Source organism: Diabrotica undecimpunctata, chromosome 3 (genome assembly GCF_040954645.1).
Source record: "Diabrotica undecimpunctata isolate CICGRU chromosome 3, icDiaUnde3, whole genome shotgun sequence".
In the NCBI taxonomy this organism is placed as follows: Eukaryota; Metazoa; Arthropoda; class Insecta; order Coleoptera; family Chrysomelidae; genus Diabrotica; species Diabrotica undecimpunctata.
Genome location: NC_092805.1, coordinates 67,535,614 through 67,551,350, shown reverse-complemented (window position 1 = coordinate 67,551,350; position 15,737 = coordinate 67,535,614). Strand labels below are relative to the sequence as shown.

The 15,737-nt window shown below is 28.8% G+C and overlaps 1 protein-coding gene across 4 annotated transcripts in view; it reads right to left on the bottom strand.

The window, feature by feature from the left end:
* Mgat1 (alpha-1,3-mannosyl-glycoprotein 2-beta-N-acetylglucosaminyltransferase) overlaps positions 1–15,737 on the bottom strand; it is a 261,795-nt gene that overhangs the window by 152,148 nt on the left and 93,910 nt on the right. For all 4 annotated transcript variants that reach the window (XM_072526042.1, XM_072526043.1, XM_072526040.1 and 1 more), the window contains exon 2: positions 8,495–8,899. In XM_072526042.1, the coding sequence (XP_072382143.1) occupies positions 8,495–8,878 (384 nt within the window). In that variant the 5' untranslated portion in view covers positions 8,879–8,899. The remainder of the gene's footprint in view (positions 1–8,494; positions 8,900–15,737) is intronic.

Genomic DNA, 15,737 nt, shown 5'->3' with positions numbered 1-15,737 from the left:
AAAATTTATATTCAAATGTTTGAAAATTATCTAAATCATTCTCAATACTAGCAAACCAAGTTGCTGCATTGTCATTTAATGTCATTCTAATATAATCTTTAATATCATTAATATTATTCACAAATCTTAATTTATGTTTTAAACTATTTATGTATACTCTAGGATGTAAATTTTTTATATTACCAGAGAATTTAATCCCAGTCTCATTTGTTAAATTTAAGTAAGGTCTCCCTATGTCTCTCATTTGTGAAATATCATCTATTCTCTGTTCCACATTTCTTATTTGATTATTATTTATTTGGATATTTTGTTGTATATCATCTAATTTTTCTTCTGTGTTTCTCCTGTCTTCGTTAATTTTTACTTCTAAGTTACATTTCTGTAACTCTATTTTCTGTTCTATATCTATCTTATTATCTTGAATAATCCTCTTTACTTCTGTCCTCTCATTTTCTATCCTTTTCTTGTAGTCATTCCGTATAATTTTTATTTCATTTGCTACTTTTTTCTCTGCAGCTTCAAGTTTTTTATCCATTTGTTTTTCTATTTGTTTTACAATTTTATTATTATTATCTTCTATTTTCTTTTCTAATTTTCTATAATTCTCTTCTAATTTCTGTTCCATTTTTTTCATGTCTTCTTTGACTTCTTTTGAATTCTCTTCCAATTTTTTATGTCTTCTTTGATTTCTTTTGAATTCTCTTCCATTTTTTTTGTATTCTCTTCCATTGTCTTGTTCATCTGCATCATTAATGACATCAAAGCTGCCATATTGACATTTTCCTCTCTTTCTGGATTCATTTCTGCAGTATCTTGTGGAACTTGAACTAAACTCTCCTCTTGTATAGGTTGTGTTTCTACTTCCACATCTTCTTCATTCTTTTTGCTTCTTGTACCTTTCTTTCCTTGAGACATTTTGAGACTTTACTTGTTCAAATATAATTAAAAATAAAATCTATAATTTTTCCTTTCTACTGATAATTAATTTAATTATATGAGAGCACTTATCTTCCCAAACTAATTCTTTTAAATAGAGAGCCACCGCGTTGGGTACCAAATTGTTATGATGTGTTTTTTGTTTGAATGATGAGCAATGAGTATTTTAATAATATAGGGTTTTTATCGCGGTTCTCAAAGAATTAGTTTGTAAGTACTTTTTTAAATTATCTTTATTATAACTATTATGAAACACACATATATATCTAACCTAGCCAATGTAAATTTAAAATAAACTATCTTTAAATTGATACTCTTATAAAACTAATTAAATTCTATAGACAATGTAAAATTTAAACAAACTATCTTCAAAATTGAAATTGTTATGACATTAACTAAATTATATTAACAAAATTTTGTACCTTTCTTTCACTGAATGCCTAAATGAACTGTTTTCCACTATATAGATTCTAATCACCACTGAATGTCTTCGTACTTCGGTTATCCTTGTTTTTGGTGAAATTACTTTTTCCAATTATCAGCTTCTACCAATTTAAGATATATTTTTCTTCACCAGCATTTATACACCACCAAGCAAACCAGCAAACACCATTTATATTTATTCTTCTTTTCAATATACCAATATCCAATTATTATAAGTTGATTTATACTAATCTCCAATCATAATATAATTTTAATTCCTTCCAATGTCCATCCAATATTCTTCTAATATACTTTTATAATCTTCAATAATTATTTGTGTATAATTATAAATGTGCATTAAATATATGCATAATTTTTAATCTGCATTTAACTCACTATATTAAACAATTGGACTATCTCCAACTAACTTTCATATTTCTTATTAAACTGCTTGACTGACTTACTAAAACTGTGAACAATTGACTTCACTAACTAATTGTGTCTATCTTCTACTAACTTTCATAATAAACTGGCCTGACTTCTGACTAAAAACTGCCATCTTGAATCCAAATCACGGGTATTTATATCTTTTTGGATAATCTAGAATCATCTGGTAAGAGATCATGTTCCAATTCGTTCTATTTAATACATGTCTGAATTTTCTGGAACAAACCATTTTGCAAACATGGCCATCTCCGGTGATCCAGAGAATTCCATTCTTTTCTATTAATAATTTTGTTGACATTTAGGCTTTTCAGATCAGAATAAACATTTAAATCATTAAATATATATAAATTAAACATTTTAAACTAACATTATTATTATAACCCCACTTTATATTCGTAAATATTCTTAAACGTCACTTCAGAGTATGTATATCTGTCTATCACTCACTGTATAGTTGGTTGCCTATGCACATGGCTTACTTAAATATATTTACAACATTAAAATACAACTTTTTACAATTATTATATGCTAATTTATTAAAAATGCCCTCACATAAATATATTTTTATAAAATTCTCTAGTATATAACTTATTTAAAATAATCAAATACTTTTTTATATCTAATATTATGTAGTATATAACTTATAAATTATTTTCTATAAACCCCAATTGTCACAATATATATATATATATATATATATATATATATATATATATATATATATATATATATATATATGTATATATATGAAAATTACTTAGTTCTCGGGAAGAACCACGTTGAGAATTTATTACTCGACGTTTCGGCACCCATTTTGGAGCCATTATCAAGAGTGATACAGTTCGGTTCGAGTTCGGGGTCTCAATCTGCCTACTCCCCTCACTCGAGACGTACCAGTATCGTGTTCTGTATTACAAGAACTGTCTCTCAGCACTGAGGTCTCAATCTGCCTACTCCTCAGTGTCGAGTGACACTCAGTGTCGAGTGTCGATTATATATATACTTATATTATTATATTATACTCGCTGTATGCGCGGGAGCGGTATGCACTATATTTATTATAATTTGATGCAAACTTTGTTGTAACTGGTAGAGGGCGCCACTTATGCCACATATGTTGTATAAATTTGCACTTAACTTTTTTGCTCTTTAAGCTACCTGTATTTGGGGAAAAAAATTTTAAAGATACATTATTTTAACGAAAAAAAGGTATACTTGTTAATAACTTGAAAACTCAACAGTTTTCGAGATAATCGCATTTTAAAAATAAGCTGCATAATTCTGATCTAAGGCAATTACTCCAGGCAACGAAGAAAAAATAGACAAAAACATTAATACTTCTGAATTTTGGTATAAAATACCTTTAACTAAAGTTAATAGTTAACGAAATATTAAATAAAATAAATATATCAACAGGATAATTAATAATAGGATTTGACAAAATAACAGAATAATAGGATTTTACATCAAACATTTTACGTTACATGTTCAATTAAAGTCATAATCAAAACATTTTGTTTACAAACCAAATTAAGAAATAGTTAAACTAAATAACATAACTTTTTGTCAAAGTAAGTGTTCTTACTAACGAACTAATATTATGTTGAACTAAAGTGCCTGTGTGTTTACTATATTTATAACAATATTGGTTATTAGGACAACGATGATGTTTTTGTAAAAATGCTGAGTCTTTCAGGTTAGATTTGTAGCAAAAATATTATGAAACAGGACACATATATGTTATTCAATACCTGTGCTCTAGTTTCTATTTGTCCTAATAAAAATGGGTAAACAATTTACGTAATGAACAATAAGTATTATTTTCGGATTTTTTATGAATTAAATAATTATATCAATATTTCATCACATTGCCAAGGACTACCACGACCAATCCAACGTTCAGAAAAGTTGAATTTAAGTATGTTCTAATGCCTTCTCTCTAGAATGTGGTGGTGTACCATCTTGCATAAACCACATATTTTGGGTTTTTAGCATTTTACAATAGAGAAAAAGTAATACAACGCCATTATAGAAACTTAAGAAGCGATAGCAAAGGGAATGTAAACATGATCACGGCCAACGTCTGAATACGGACACGGCACCTAAAGAAGAAGATGAAATATCTTTTCTCCAATAAGACATTTAGCACCCGTAACAAAACATTTTGTGATGTTACATTATCATATTTGAGTTGTTTTAATAAGAATAAACTATGAATTATGCTTATCTACAGGTATTCAGTGCTTTACCGCACAAATATCAAACTAAGAATTATTGTGCAGCTGCCTTATAAAATGCATTTATCCCAAAAACGGTTGAATTTTTAGGTTACTAACAAGTATACCTTTTATTTGTGAAAATAATGTATCTTTAATATTTTTTAACACAAATAGAGCTAACTTAAAGAGCAAAAAAGTTAAGCACAAATTTATGCCACACATGTGGCATATGTAGCGCCCTCTATTAGTTACATTAAAGTAAGTATAAAATTATAATTTATCCTACTGAGAAGCATCCAACTGTAAATTTTTGTCCAAAAATATTTACAAACGTAAAAGTTATAGCAAAAAATAAAATTTTAAATTCCCTCTTTAACACCCTGTATCTTTCTTAATATCAATATTTTATTAAAGCAAGTTGGCTTAAATGGTAATATTTTAAAGTGCAGAATCTACGGTTTCTATTTGTAAAATTACTTAAGGACCACCCTGTATATATATATATGTATATATATATATATATATATATATATATATATATATATATATATATATATATACATATATATTAAGGATCACTCGAAGAGTGGTGGGTTTTTCGGTCAAAAGGTAGAGAAAAAGACAAAGAAGGTGGCTACTTCATTTATGTATTGAAGACGTTTCGCTTTCTAATCAGAAAGCATTATCAGTTCATCTAAAAAGAACAATATGCAAAACCAAACATCCATAGAAAATTTATTACACGTGTGTTACCTCAAAAAGATATGTAGCAGTCAATGATATTAAATATGTAAAGAAGCTTACGACAATGGACATTATAAAATTATATTGTATAAATAATTAATTGAAACTAAATACAGTTTACAAATTAACTCAAACTTAGCATAGCAAAAGACCATGTGGTAATTGTACATGTATATAAAAAATATGTAAAAAACTTAAGCTATCTAAGGATATATATATATATATATATATATATATATTGTTATGATTGTTTATTTTGACTTTAATCTTAGTTTATTGAGCCAATAAAAAAATATAACTTATTTGTTATCAAAAGTAAAATAAACTCCTTATATTACCTGTGTTCGATGGATTCAAAGATTTTCTAGTTGTCCTTTATCGGGACAGAGAAGAAGGATAAGAATAAAAAAAAATATTATATTACAAAAATTTACGTTTCTTTATTTTATATGAACGAATAAAACAATGATCAAATTCTGTAGTTATCTTGTCAATCAGCATACAAGAAAATAAATCAAATTTTATAACAATAAGATTTTAAATCTACATACATTTATATTAAGTGAAAACCAATTTTACTTAAATTTTTCTTTACTTGAAACAAGAAAACAACAAAACTTTAAACTTTTGATTAGCCTAACAAAACCTCAGTTCTTAAATTTGAATGCCGGTATCCAACTCACGAACCACACCCTATCTTGAGACAAACGACTGTTTCCTTCGATGACCAAATTATAACTGACTTCTCCGGTTCTCATGATCGGCTCACAAATTCCCATTTAAAAACGACCGTCCAATCAAAAGCTCAAATTGTGTTTACCATGATTTTGGAAAAGCCTAATTTCGGTTTCAGAGAAAAACTAAATAGCTTACTTTAAAATTGGTTTTGTCAATACACAATTTATACATATTTCAAAAGATTAGAATATGGTCATTTAATACTCGATTATACAAGCAATGAAAAGATTAACTTACAGGTAAAATGTCTTCTAATTCTAAACAAAGGTTTTTTGATAATTTTGTTTGAAACGGAAAAAGGTCGTTTTCCAAACAAATTTCTATTCTTATCTACACTAAATCTTATCTTAAATTACTATATACAATTTGTTTATATTGATATCTTAAAATTTTATTTCGATGGATTTTTTTATTTATTTTTCTTTGGTTGGGAAAGAAGAAACATAACAATATATAATATATATATATATATATATATATATATATATATATATATATATATATATATATATATATATATATATATGTTGGAAATATCGGGTATGTGGTCTATATTAAATAAAAAATCTTTGTTTTTTCTAAAGCTCAATATTTCGCCATTTATTTGATGGCTTCATCGGGAGTAACTGTAAAAAACAAACATTTCAAAACACTGACGTACACTTAGATTTACAATACTTACAGAAATTAAAAGATTATACACATAAATAAAATTAATACTAAAATAACATTATTGTTGATGACACTGTACATTTAATAAAAGCATGTTAAAATTTAAAATATCTTTGAGCACGTTCGTTAACAATCAATAAGATGGAACAAGTAAAAATTATTTCAAAATGCAAAAAATAACAATGTAAGAAAACATTAGAGGAATAGTATTTCTTTAATTATTCATTAAGGTTAGTTAGTATGATTAATCATTAAGGTGAGTGTAGTTTTAAATTTTGTTTAATATATTGCAATATATGTTGCTTAATTGTCCCGTGTCTGTTTTATAATTTAAAGTTTGTTTATTTTTGTTAATGTGGTACATCTCCAAAAATAACCTACTTTTGTAATTTTCAGTCTGTGCCAAAATACGAGTATTGTTGTAGTCTAACAGATGACCGGTGTTTCTGTAGTGCTCGACAACTGCGCAAGAATTTTTTCCTAAGCGGCAATCACTTTTATGCTGTGTGATACGTTGTTTTAGCCACTGCGATGTATGGCCAATGTAGCTTTTTTCACATACTAGGCACGGTATTTCATATACCACATTACTCCTATATAAGGTTGGTACTGGGTCTTTAATTTTAGAAAAAAGTTGTTTGCTATTTATGGTATTGTATTTAGCTATATTAATATTGGAAACATCTTTAAATATGGATACGACAGACTGGGTTAGACCGTTAATAAAGGGGAGTTTTTTGTATTTGATTGACTCATTGTTAGAATCAAGGACAGGACCATCATAAAAATTACTGCTGTAAATGAGTTTTTTTAAAATATGTTTAGGATAGCCGTTATTTCGAAAAATTTTGTATAATATGTCCAGATTTTTTTGTAACAAATTATCATCAACAATGGACATTACCCTGTTTTTTATACCCAATACTGTATTATATTTTTGACGAGTGGTGTGGTTTGAAAAGTAATTCATATACCTTCCCGATGCTGTTGGCTTTTGGTACCAATCCAATGTCAGAATATTGTCATTTGTTCTTATTACCTTTGTGTCTAAAAATGGTATACTAAGATCTGTCTCGGTTTCAATTGTGAACTGAAGATGTTCATTAAATGAATTAAAAATGTTTAATGTGGTATTGATGTGATAAGATGGAACTGCACATATGATATCATCGACATATTTATATATAAATGGTAATTCGAAAGGTAATTGTGTGATCACATTATCTAAGAGATGATCAGTTACAATAGTAGCAAGGATGGGACTAATCGGGGAACCCATAGGTGTTCCAAAAATTTGGGAGTAAAATTTTTCATTGAAACTGAAAGTGTTATTAAAAATGAACCTGAGAATTAGTAAAAAATTACCTTTAGATAATGTCGTGTAGTCTTTTTATAAGGTTCCAATTTGTTTCTATAATGTCCGTGACCATATTTAATGGAATGTTTGTAAATAAAGAAACTACATCCAAAGAAATAAAACATAATCTTTTGGTAACCGCATTCCCCTAACAGCATCGACAAAGGTAAATGTGTCCGTAGAATTATAATTATTGCGATATTCAAAGGCATCATTTAATATATCAGCAAGAAATTTAGAAATGTTGTACGTAGTGGACTTTAAAGAACTTACAATAGGCCTGAGAGGAACGTCCAATTTATGGATTTTAGGCAAACAATAAAGTTTAGGAAAACATGAGTCATAGATTGTTAACTTTTTTTCAACTTGTTCAGTAAGTTGATGTTGGTTTTTTAATGTTTTTATTAAGTCATTATATTTTTTCTGTATCACTGTATAGTACTCCCGATGAAGCCATCAAATAAATGGCGAAATATTGAGCTTTAGAAAAAACAAACATTTTTTATTTAATATAGACCACATACCCGATATTTCCAACATATTTATAAATTGTTTTTTGGTCGAAATAATCACGTTAAATATATATATATATATATATATATATATATATATATATATATATATATATATATATATATATATATATATTATATATATATAAATATATATATATATATATATATATATATATTATATATATATATATATATATATAAATATATATATATATATATAAAATGTTTTGGATGTTTTTTATAAATATATAAAACCCATCCAAAACATTAAACATTTATATATTTTTTCCAAACGAGTCACAAGTACTTCTTTTTTCTTATATATATATATATATATATATATATATATATATATATATATATATATATATATATATATATATATATATATAATATACATAAAATATTTCAAATAAAACATTTAAAATATATAAAACACTTACCTGACTAACAATTATTGGAAATTGATCCATCCTAGTTCTATACTGAATTAGACTATCTAAACATTTAGTAACAGTTATTCTATTGCAGGCAAAGACCAACACTGGAATCTTAACATCACGGAATTCATATAAATCCATACTATGTTGATAATTTTCATTTTCTTTCTTGATTTCTAATATTTTTTGAGCATCTTTTATCATGACATTATTTTTTAAAAATTCTCTTGATATGTCTTGTTCTAAGATCACAATCTGCTGGCTCAATTTACTAGGTATTTCACTATACATGTGAACAGGATGGTAATAGTACGTTAAATAAAATATTGATGACCATATTATTATCAGCAATCCTAATATTAGTGTAGTGCGTTTAATTCGCATCATTTAAGAATGATACAATGTATCCTAGAACAAAATAAGAGTGAAATTTCACTGTTATGTAATTACTATATTTTTGACAGTTAAATTTATTGACATGGAATAAAATTAAAATTAACGCCTTTAGAAGAGATATAATCCCAACATATGAGTTTTAGTTGTATAATCTAAGAAAAAATAATGAAACTGAACTAGCAACATACGTGAAAAAATGTATCAAAGTATTATACAAATAAATAAATATTATAGTAAATATCCCACTGCAGGACCACTACTTTCATAACGTAGTTCATCAAACTTACATTTTTACATACTTACATTTAAAATTAGGAGAATACATTGATAATAGGTTGCCAGTCAAAAAGTGGCCGCAAATATTTTTAATTAAATTAATAGTAATTAGTTTTTGAGAAATATTTTATTTTGTTCATTTATTTTTTAAATAAATTAGGCTGCTCATTTCGTACATGCATGTTTTTTATATAAAATTAAAGCTAATTTTTTTCTTAATATGATGAGATAAGGTTGCCTGAGAAAAAATGGTCGAAAATTAGGGTTGTCACCTGTTAAAAACGCGAGGTATCAAAGATAAAGTAAACTAGACCTATGGCGCAGCGACCCCGGATTTGACAAATGATAATAAGTATATTATATATCTATAGACTCTTGCTGTAAAAACTCACACACCTGACACTTCTAAACCTGTAGCGTTGCGCAATAGCTGATTATTTTATCTTTGATACCTCGCGTTTTTAACAGCTGGCAACCCTAATTTTTGACCATTTTTTCTCAGAAAACCTTATATCATCATATTAAGGAAAAAAAATTACTTTAAAACTTTAATTTGATATATGGTCATGACCAGCGTATTTTATTTAAAAAATAAATGAACAAAATAATTTTTTTGTAAAAATGAATTACTATTAATTGAATTAAAAAAATTGCGTCCACTTTTTTACTGACAACCTAATATCAATGTATTCTCCTAATTTTAAATGTATGTAAAAATGTGAGTTTGATTAAATACAACAAAAATAAAATAATAAAATAATTTACAAAATTAAATGTAGTGATCCTGCATTGGGATCTTAGGCTATTAGTATCTCATTTAGCAAAAAAAAATACTGAAAATTTTTGTTTTCAAAACTTTCACAAAATTTATTTATTATCACTACATCTGTTTCGGCAGGGTGCCTTTCTCAAGTAATCTATTTTTGACATGTGTTTACACTTTATAGTCTTTAACTGAATAAGTTGAGGAGGGAAGAACTGTTTGTCTCAAGTTGGTCATTCAGAATTATGTCGATAAATAAATATATTAAAATTGATACAAAATAATAGCTACGAACAAAACTTAGTATTACATATGCTATTTATCGATTTTAAACAAGCATATAACTCACTAGATCGAACGATGCTATATGAGGCGATGAGAACATTAGAAATACCAGAAAAGCTTATAAGGCTAGTGAGAATGACGTTTAGGAACACAATGAATAGGGTAACAATGAAAGGAAGCTTTTCAAGACAGTTCACAGTGAATAGAGGTTTAAAACAAGGGGATCCGCTATCAACGAATTTATTCAACCTATTATTAGAACAAATCGTAAGAAGATCAAATATAAGCACAAACAGGACTATTTTCAATAGCAGGGAACAGTGCATAGTATACGCGGATGATGTGGTGATACTAACGAGAACAAAAAAACATTTAGAAAAAGTTTTCCAGAAATTTGAAGAAGAAGAAGCGAAAAGATACGGATTTATAATAAACCAATCAAAACCGCAATATATGGAAATGAGAGGAGACATAACAAATAATAACAAATATATCAAAATTAAAGAAACAGAGACTGTCTATAGTTTTGAAAAAGTGTCAGAATTTGAATACTTAGGAGTAACCATAACGAACACAGGAAAAGAAGAAAAAGACATAGACAAAAGATTAATGAAGGGAAGCAGAGCGATAGGGTCACTAAATTCATTACTGAAAGCAAAAAATGTGTCAAGAACAGCTAAACTGCGAGTCTACGAGACAGTAATCAGACCCACGGTGATGTATGCCAGTGAAACGTAGATTATGAACCAGCAGGAAGAAAAGGAAGTAGATATCTGAGAAAGAAAGAAGTGCTTAGAAAAATCTTCGGAGGAATAAAGATGGCAGAGAATATTTTGAGAAGACGAATGAATAAAGAAATAATGAGGATGTATGGAAAACCAGCAATTACAGCAAAAATTCGAGCCCAAAGAGCTAGATGGCTTGGTCACATTATACGAATGCCAGAGAATCGAAATGTTAAAACAAAGCAGTAGAGCAAGACTTGTCAGAAATAGGCATGACAAATTGGAGAAGAAAGCAAGAGACCGACAAAAATGGAGGGAAATAACCAAGTTTTTAGAAGCCAGGGGCCTATAAAGCCTGTAGCGCTGCTATATACAGATTGAACGAATTTAAAACGGAACATACAATTTAATATATGTCTGTTTGAACTGCATTTGAAATAGTGGACCAATATAAAACTTGGACAAAAATAAATCCATACCCGGTGATAGACATTGTATAAAATATCGTTCAACTATCTGTCTCCTTTAAAGGAAAGAGGAGCTTGCCTAATAGTCGGAGAGATAGAGCCGAAATTTTGAACTGATCAGTAATATGACATTTCTCTATTGGAATTTATTCATTGTAACTGAGTTAAGACTTTGCCTTACAGGCGGATGCCCCTCGTGGTACAGGGGGTGACTATACAGGGATGAAGTTGTAATTTTTTTCGGAAAAATTAACGATCGATAATATGGCTGAAAATTTGCCCAGAGTAAGATCTTGGTATAACTAGACGAAATCCCAAAGGGCGGACGCGAGAGTGGATACATAAGGGGTGGCGGACAGGGATGAAATTGCAATTTTTTGGGGAAAAATTAACGATAAGTAATATGTGCGCCATTTTCATGGCTCATTATTTAGCCCCTAAAAACTGTAAATCCTAAAGAGCGGACAGCTGGGTTGGTACAGAGAGCCATAAGACGGGGTCAAATGTACCACTTGCCTGCGCATTTTAGGTCTCGGTAACAATTTTCAAACTGATTTTATTATATTTTTATATCGATTGATTTGAAAATTTGTATGCTCACTTCTGTTACTATTCTGAAAAGCGTCAAGTAGAGTTTTCCTCAAAATTTTTCAAAAAAAAATCCGTAAATGAAAATTTTCGTAATTTTTTGAGGTAAAATCTAATTTATAGAATCCTTTTAGAATTTTCTGTCAGTTATACCATGAATTTTTCCAAAAATTTTCAAACAATTTTTCCGATAAGAAAAAAAAATTTAGAAAAACTTTAAAAATTTCGTCATTTTTCTCACTCTCACTGATGTCATCACATTCATCATCTTCGTTACTTTCACTTTCAATAATATCACATTCATTATCTGCTTCATTTTCAATCACTACTTCTCGAATTGATTCTGGCATCTGAGGTCCACTAAACCATTTGACTTTATATGTTTCATCTTCAAAGTCCCAACCATGTTCTTCAACAATCAATTCTGTTGGTACTTTTTTATGAGCATTTGTCCAAATATTTGAAATATAACGGGCTCGCAGTAGATGTTGGTGTAATTCATCTTGACATGGTGGTAAGCTTGAAGCATCGAAATTTTTTATTTTTTTTTTAAAAGGCTCGTTCATATCATGCAACTTATACTGCCGGTTAAATAGTGAAAATCTGACATCGTTTACTTTTCTTTTTGGAATTCTCATCAGTCCTGTTCCATATAAGTGACATATGAAAGTTTCTAAGGTTTCAAAAACTTCATTACAATCGAAGTCAGTTTCACCAAGTTGGATAAAAGCATCTTGATACTTATTACATTTAGCGCATGCGTCCAGAATTACTGATCTAAATGGAACGCGCATCATTATTATTCTAATATTTTAAAATAATAATTATGCAAAATTAATGTCCAAACAGAATTTGTAAAATTATAATTATCTAATGAAAAAAAAAATCAATCAATTTGAAAGTTAAAAAAAATATTGAAAATATCTAAGTACAAAGTAAATTTCAAAACTTAAAAAATTGATAATTCCACTATTAAATTGATTTTTATTAATAATTATTTGTAAAATGTTAAAGGAATTCTACAAATTGAATTTTACCTATTGATAAATAGAAATAATATATTTTGTATTTGATTATTAATGTAATAATAAATCAAATTTTTCTTATATCTGAACAACCATTATTTATGCAATATAATTTTTTTTTTTTTTTTTATTTCAACTTTAACGTGCTCGGCTACTATGGCCACTTACACAGGTACTATAACATGAATTTTCATTACACAAACATTAAGTGTTACATTAAGAATATGTTACAATAATACGGAATGATAATATGTTACACAATGTCTAAATTAAAATCTAATTATATTTTTTGATATAAGTGTTCATCTCTAAGGAATTGTAGCACAGCTTTTATTTGGTCAGGGTTGTTTACGATATCTCGTACTTCACTTTTGAGTGTGTATTGTAATCTTCTGGCCAAATGTTGATGGCATTCAGTGAGAATATGTTTGATTGTCAAATATGATTGGCAGATTTGACAGGAGGGACGGATGCTAGAGGACATTAGGTAGCTGTGTGTGAGTTTTGAATGTCCTATCCGAAGTCGTCTTATCACAATGAGATCTCGTCTTGAGAGGGCTGAATAGTCAAATGTAGGCTGACTGGTTATTGACGGTTGTATTTCGTGTAAGATCGAACGGTTAGAGTTCCAATGCTGCTGCCAAAGGAGTCTGGTTCTTCAATATAAATTTAAAAACCTTTTTATTGTAATAAAAAATAAGTAAAATTACTATTTGTTATACCAAAAATATTTAATAGTTAACATTATAAAATTACTTTAATTTAATAAAATATCAAATATCAAACATTTATTAAATTAAAAATTAATTCGTAAAATATTTATATTTAAGAAAAAAATGTGATTTGTAAAGTAAATATGACTTTAGTTTGAAAAAAAAACATTATCATAATATCATTTTAAAACTACAAAATATTCTATAAAAGATTCAGACGATGACGTAGAGTTTTATCAAATGTTTTAGAAAAGTTTTTCTAATTTTTTTTTCTTATCGGAAAAATCGTTTGAAAATTTTTGGAAAAAAATCATGGTATAACTTACAGAAAATCGAAAGGATTCTATAAATTAGATTTTACCTCAAAAAATTACGAAAATTTTCATTTACGGAAATTTTTTTGGAAAATTTTGAGGAAAACTCTACTTGACGCTTCTCAGAATAGTAACAGAAGTGAGCATACAAATTTTTAAATCAATCGGTATAAAAATATCATAATAAAATCAGTTTGAAAATTGTTACCGAGACCTAAAATGCGCAGGCAAGTGGTACATTTGACCCCGTTTTATAGCTCTCTGTACCTGTACCAACCCAGCTGTCCGCCCTTTTGGATTTGGAGTTTTTAGGGGCTAAAAAATGAGCCATGAAAATGGCGGACATATTACTTATCGTTAATTTTTCCCCAAAAAATTGCAATTTCACCCCCGTCCGCCAGCCCTTATGTATCCACTCTCGCGTCCGCCCTTTGGGATTTCGTCTGGTTATATCAAGATCTTACTCTGGGCAAATTTTCAGCCATATTATCGATCGTTAATTTTTCTGAAAAAAATTACAACTTCATCCCTGTATAGCCACCCCCTGTACCACGAGGGGCGTCCGCCTGTAAGGCAAAGTCTTAACCCAGTTACAATGAATATATTCCAATAGAGAAATGTCATATTACTGATCAGTTCAAAATTTCGGCTCTATCTCTTGGACTATAAGGAAGCGATAAGTGGTTTGACAGCATAATAACTGCTTGTGTAGTCTAGTTTTCACAGTGATTCGAGGCAACCTATTTGGGTGGAGTTTTGACTTGTTCTTGAATGAATTCAGAATCCAGCAGCCCGCTGAAGTATTGGATTTTTATAATATAATTATTTGACAACCTTTTGTTGGCCAACCACCTAGAGCGGAGTTGAGCCGAAATACATTGATTTCGTATGTTCCGTTTTAAATTCGTTCAATCTGTATATACGGTATAGTTGGCTTTCTTTTGTTTGGCTTAAGGGAAGACACATTGAAATGCATAAAAGAAAAGAAAAAACTACACATAAAATACCTAAACACCAAAAAACAGGAAGACTTAGACCTATATAGAGCGAAAAACAGAGAGGTAAAGAAAAGAGTAACAAATGAAAAGAACGAACGATGAGAACAAGCATGCACAGAGATAGAACGACATATCGGAGGAACGAGAAATTCAGAATCATGGCGAATATTAAAAGCACTTCAACGAAATAAGACAGAGAAAACCCAGATCGGCAAAATTAGTGAAAACGAGTGGCAAGAATACTACGTAGAACTACTTACAGAAAACCGTCCCCAATTTCAGGAAGAGAATATAGAACATGCAGGAAATGGGGCATACGACCAGATAGAAATAAGCCTGGTAGAAGTTAAGAGAGCAATCAAGACATTGAAGAACAAAAAAGCCAAAGGACCCGGAGGAATACCAAACGAACTAATTAAAAACGGAACGGAAAAGTTATTCCGCATGCTACATAGAATGTTCGAAAGAGGACTAAATGGAGAAGAAATACCTGCGGAATGGACACAAGCATACATCACATCCATACATAAGAAAGGAAACAGGAAAAAATGTGAAAACTATAGAGGAATTAGTATAATATCGTCGGTAGGTAGACTTTACGGGAAAATTATTAAGGAAAAACTAGAAACTGAAATAATAGGAAAAATTGGAGAAGACCAAGCAGGGTTCACAGTAAGAAAATCATGCCTAGACCAT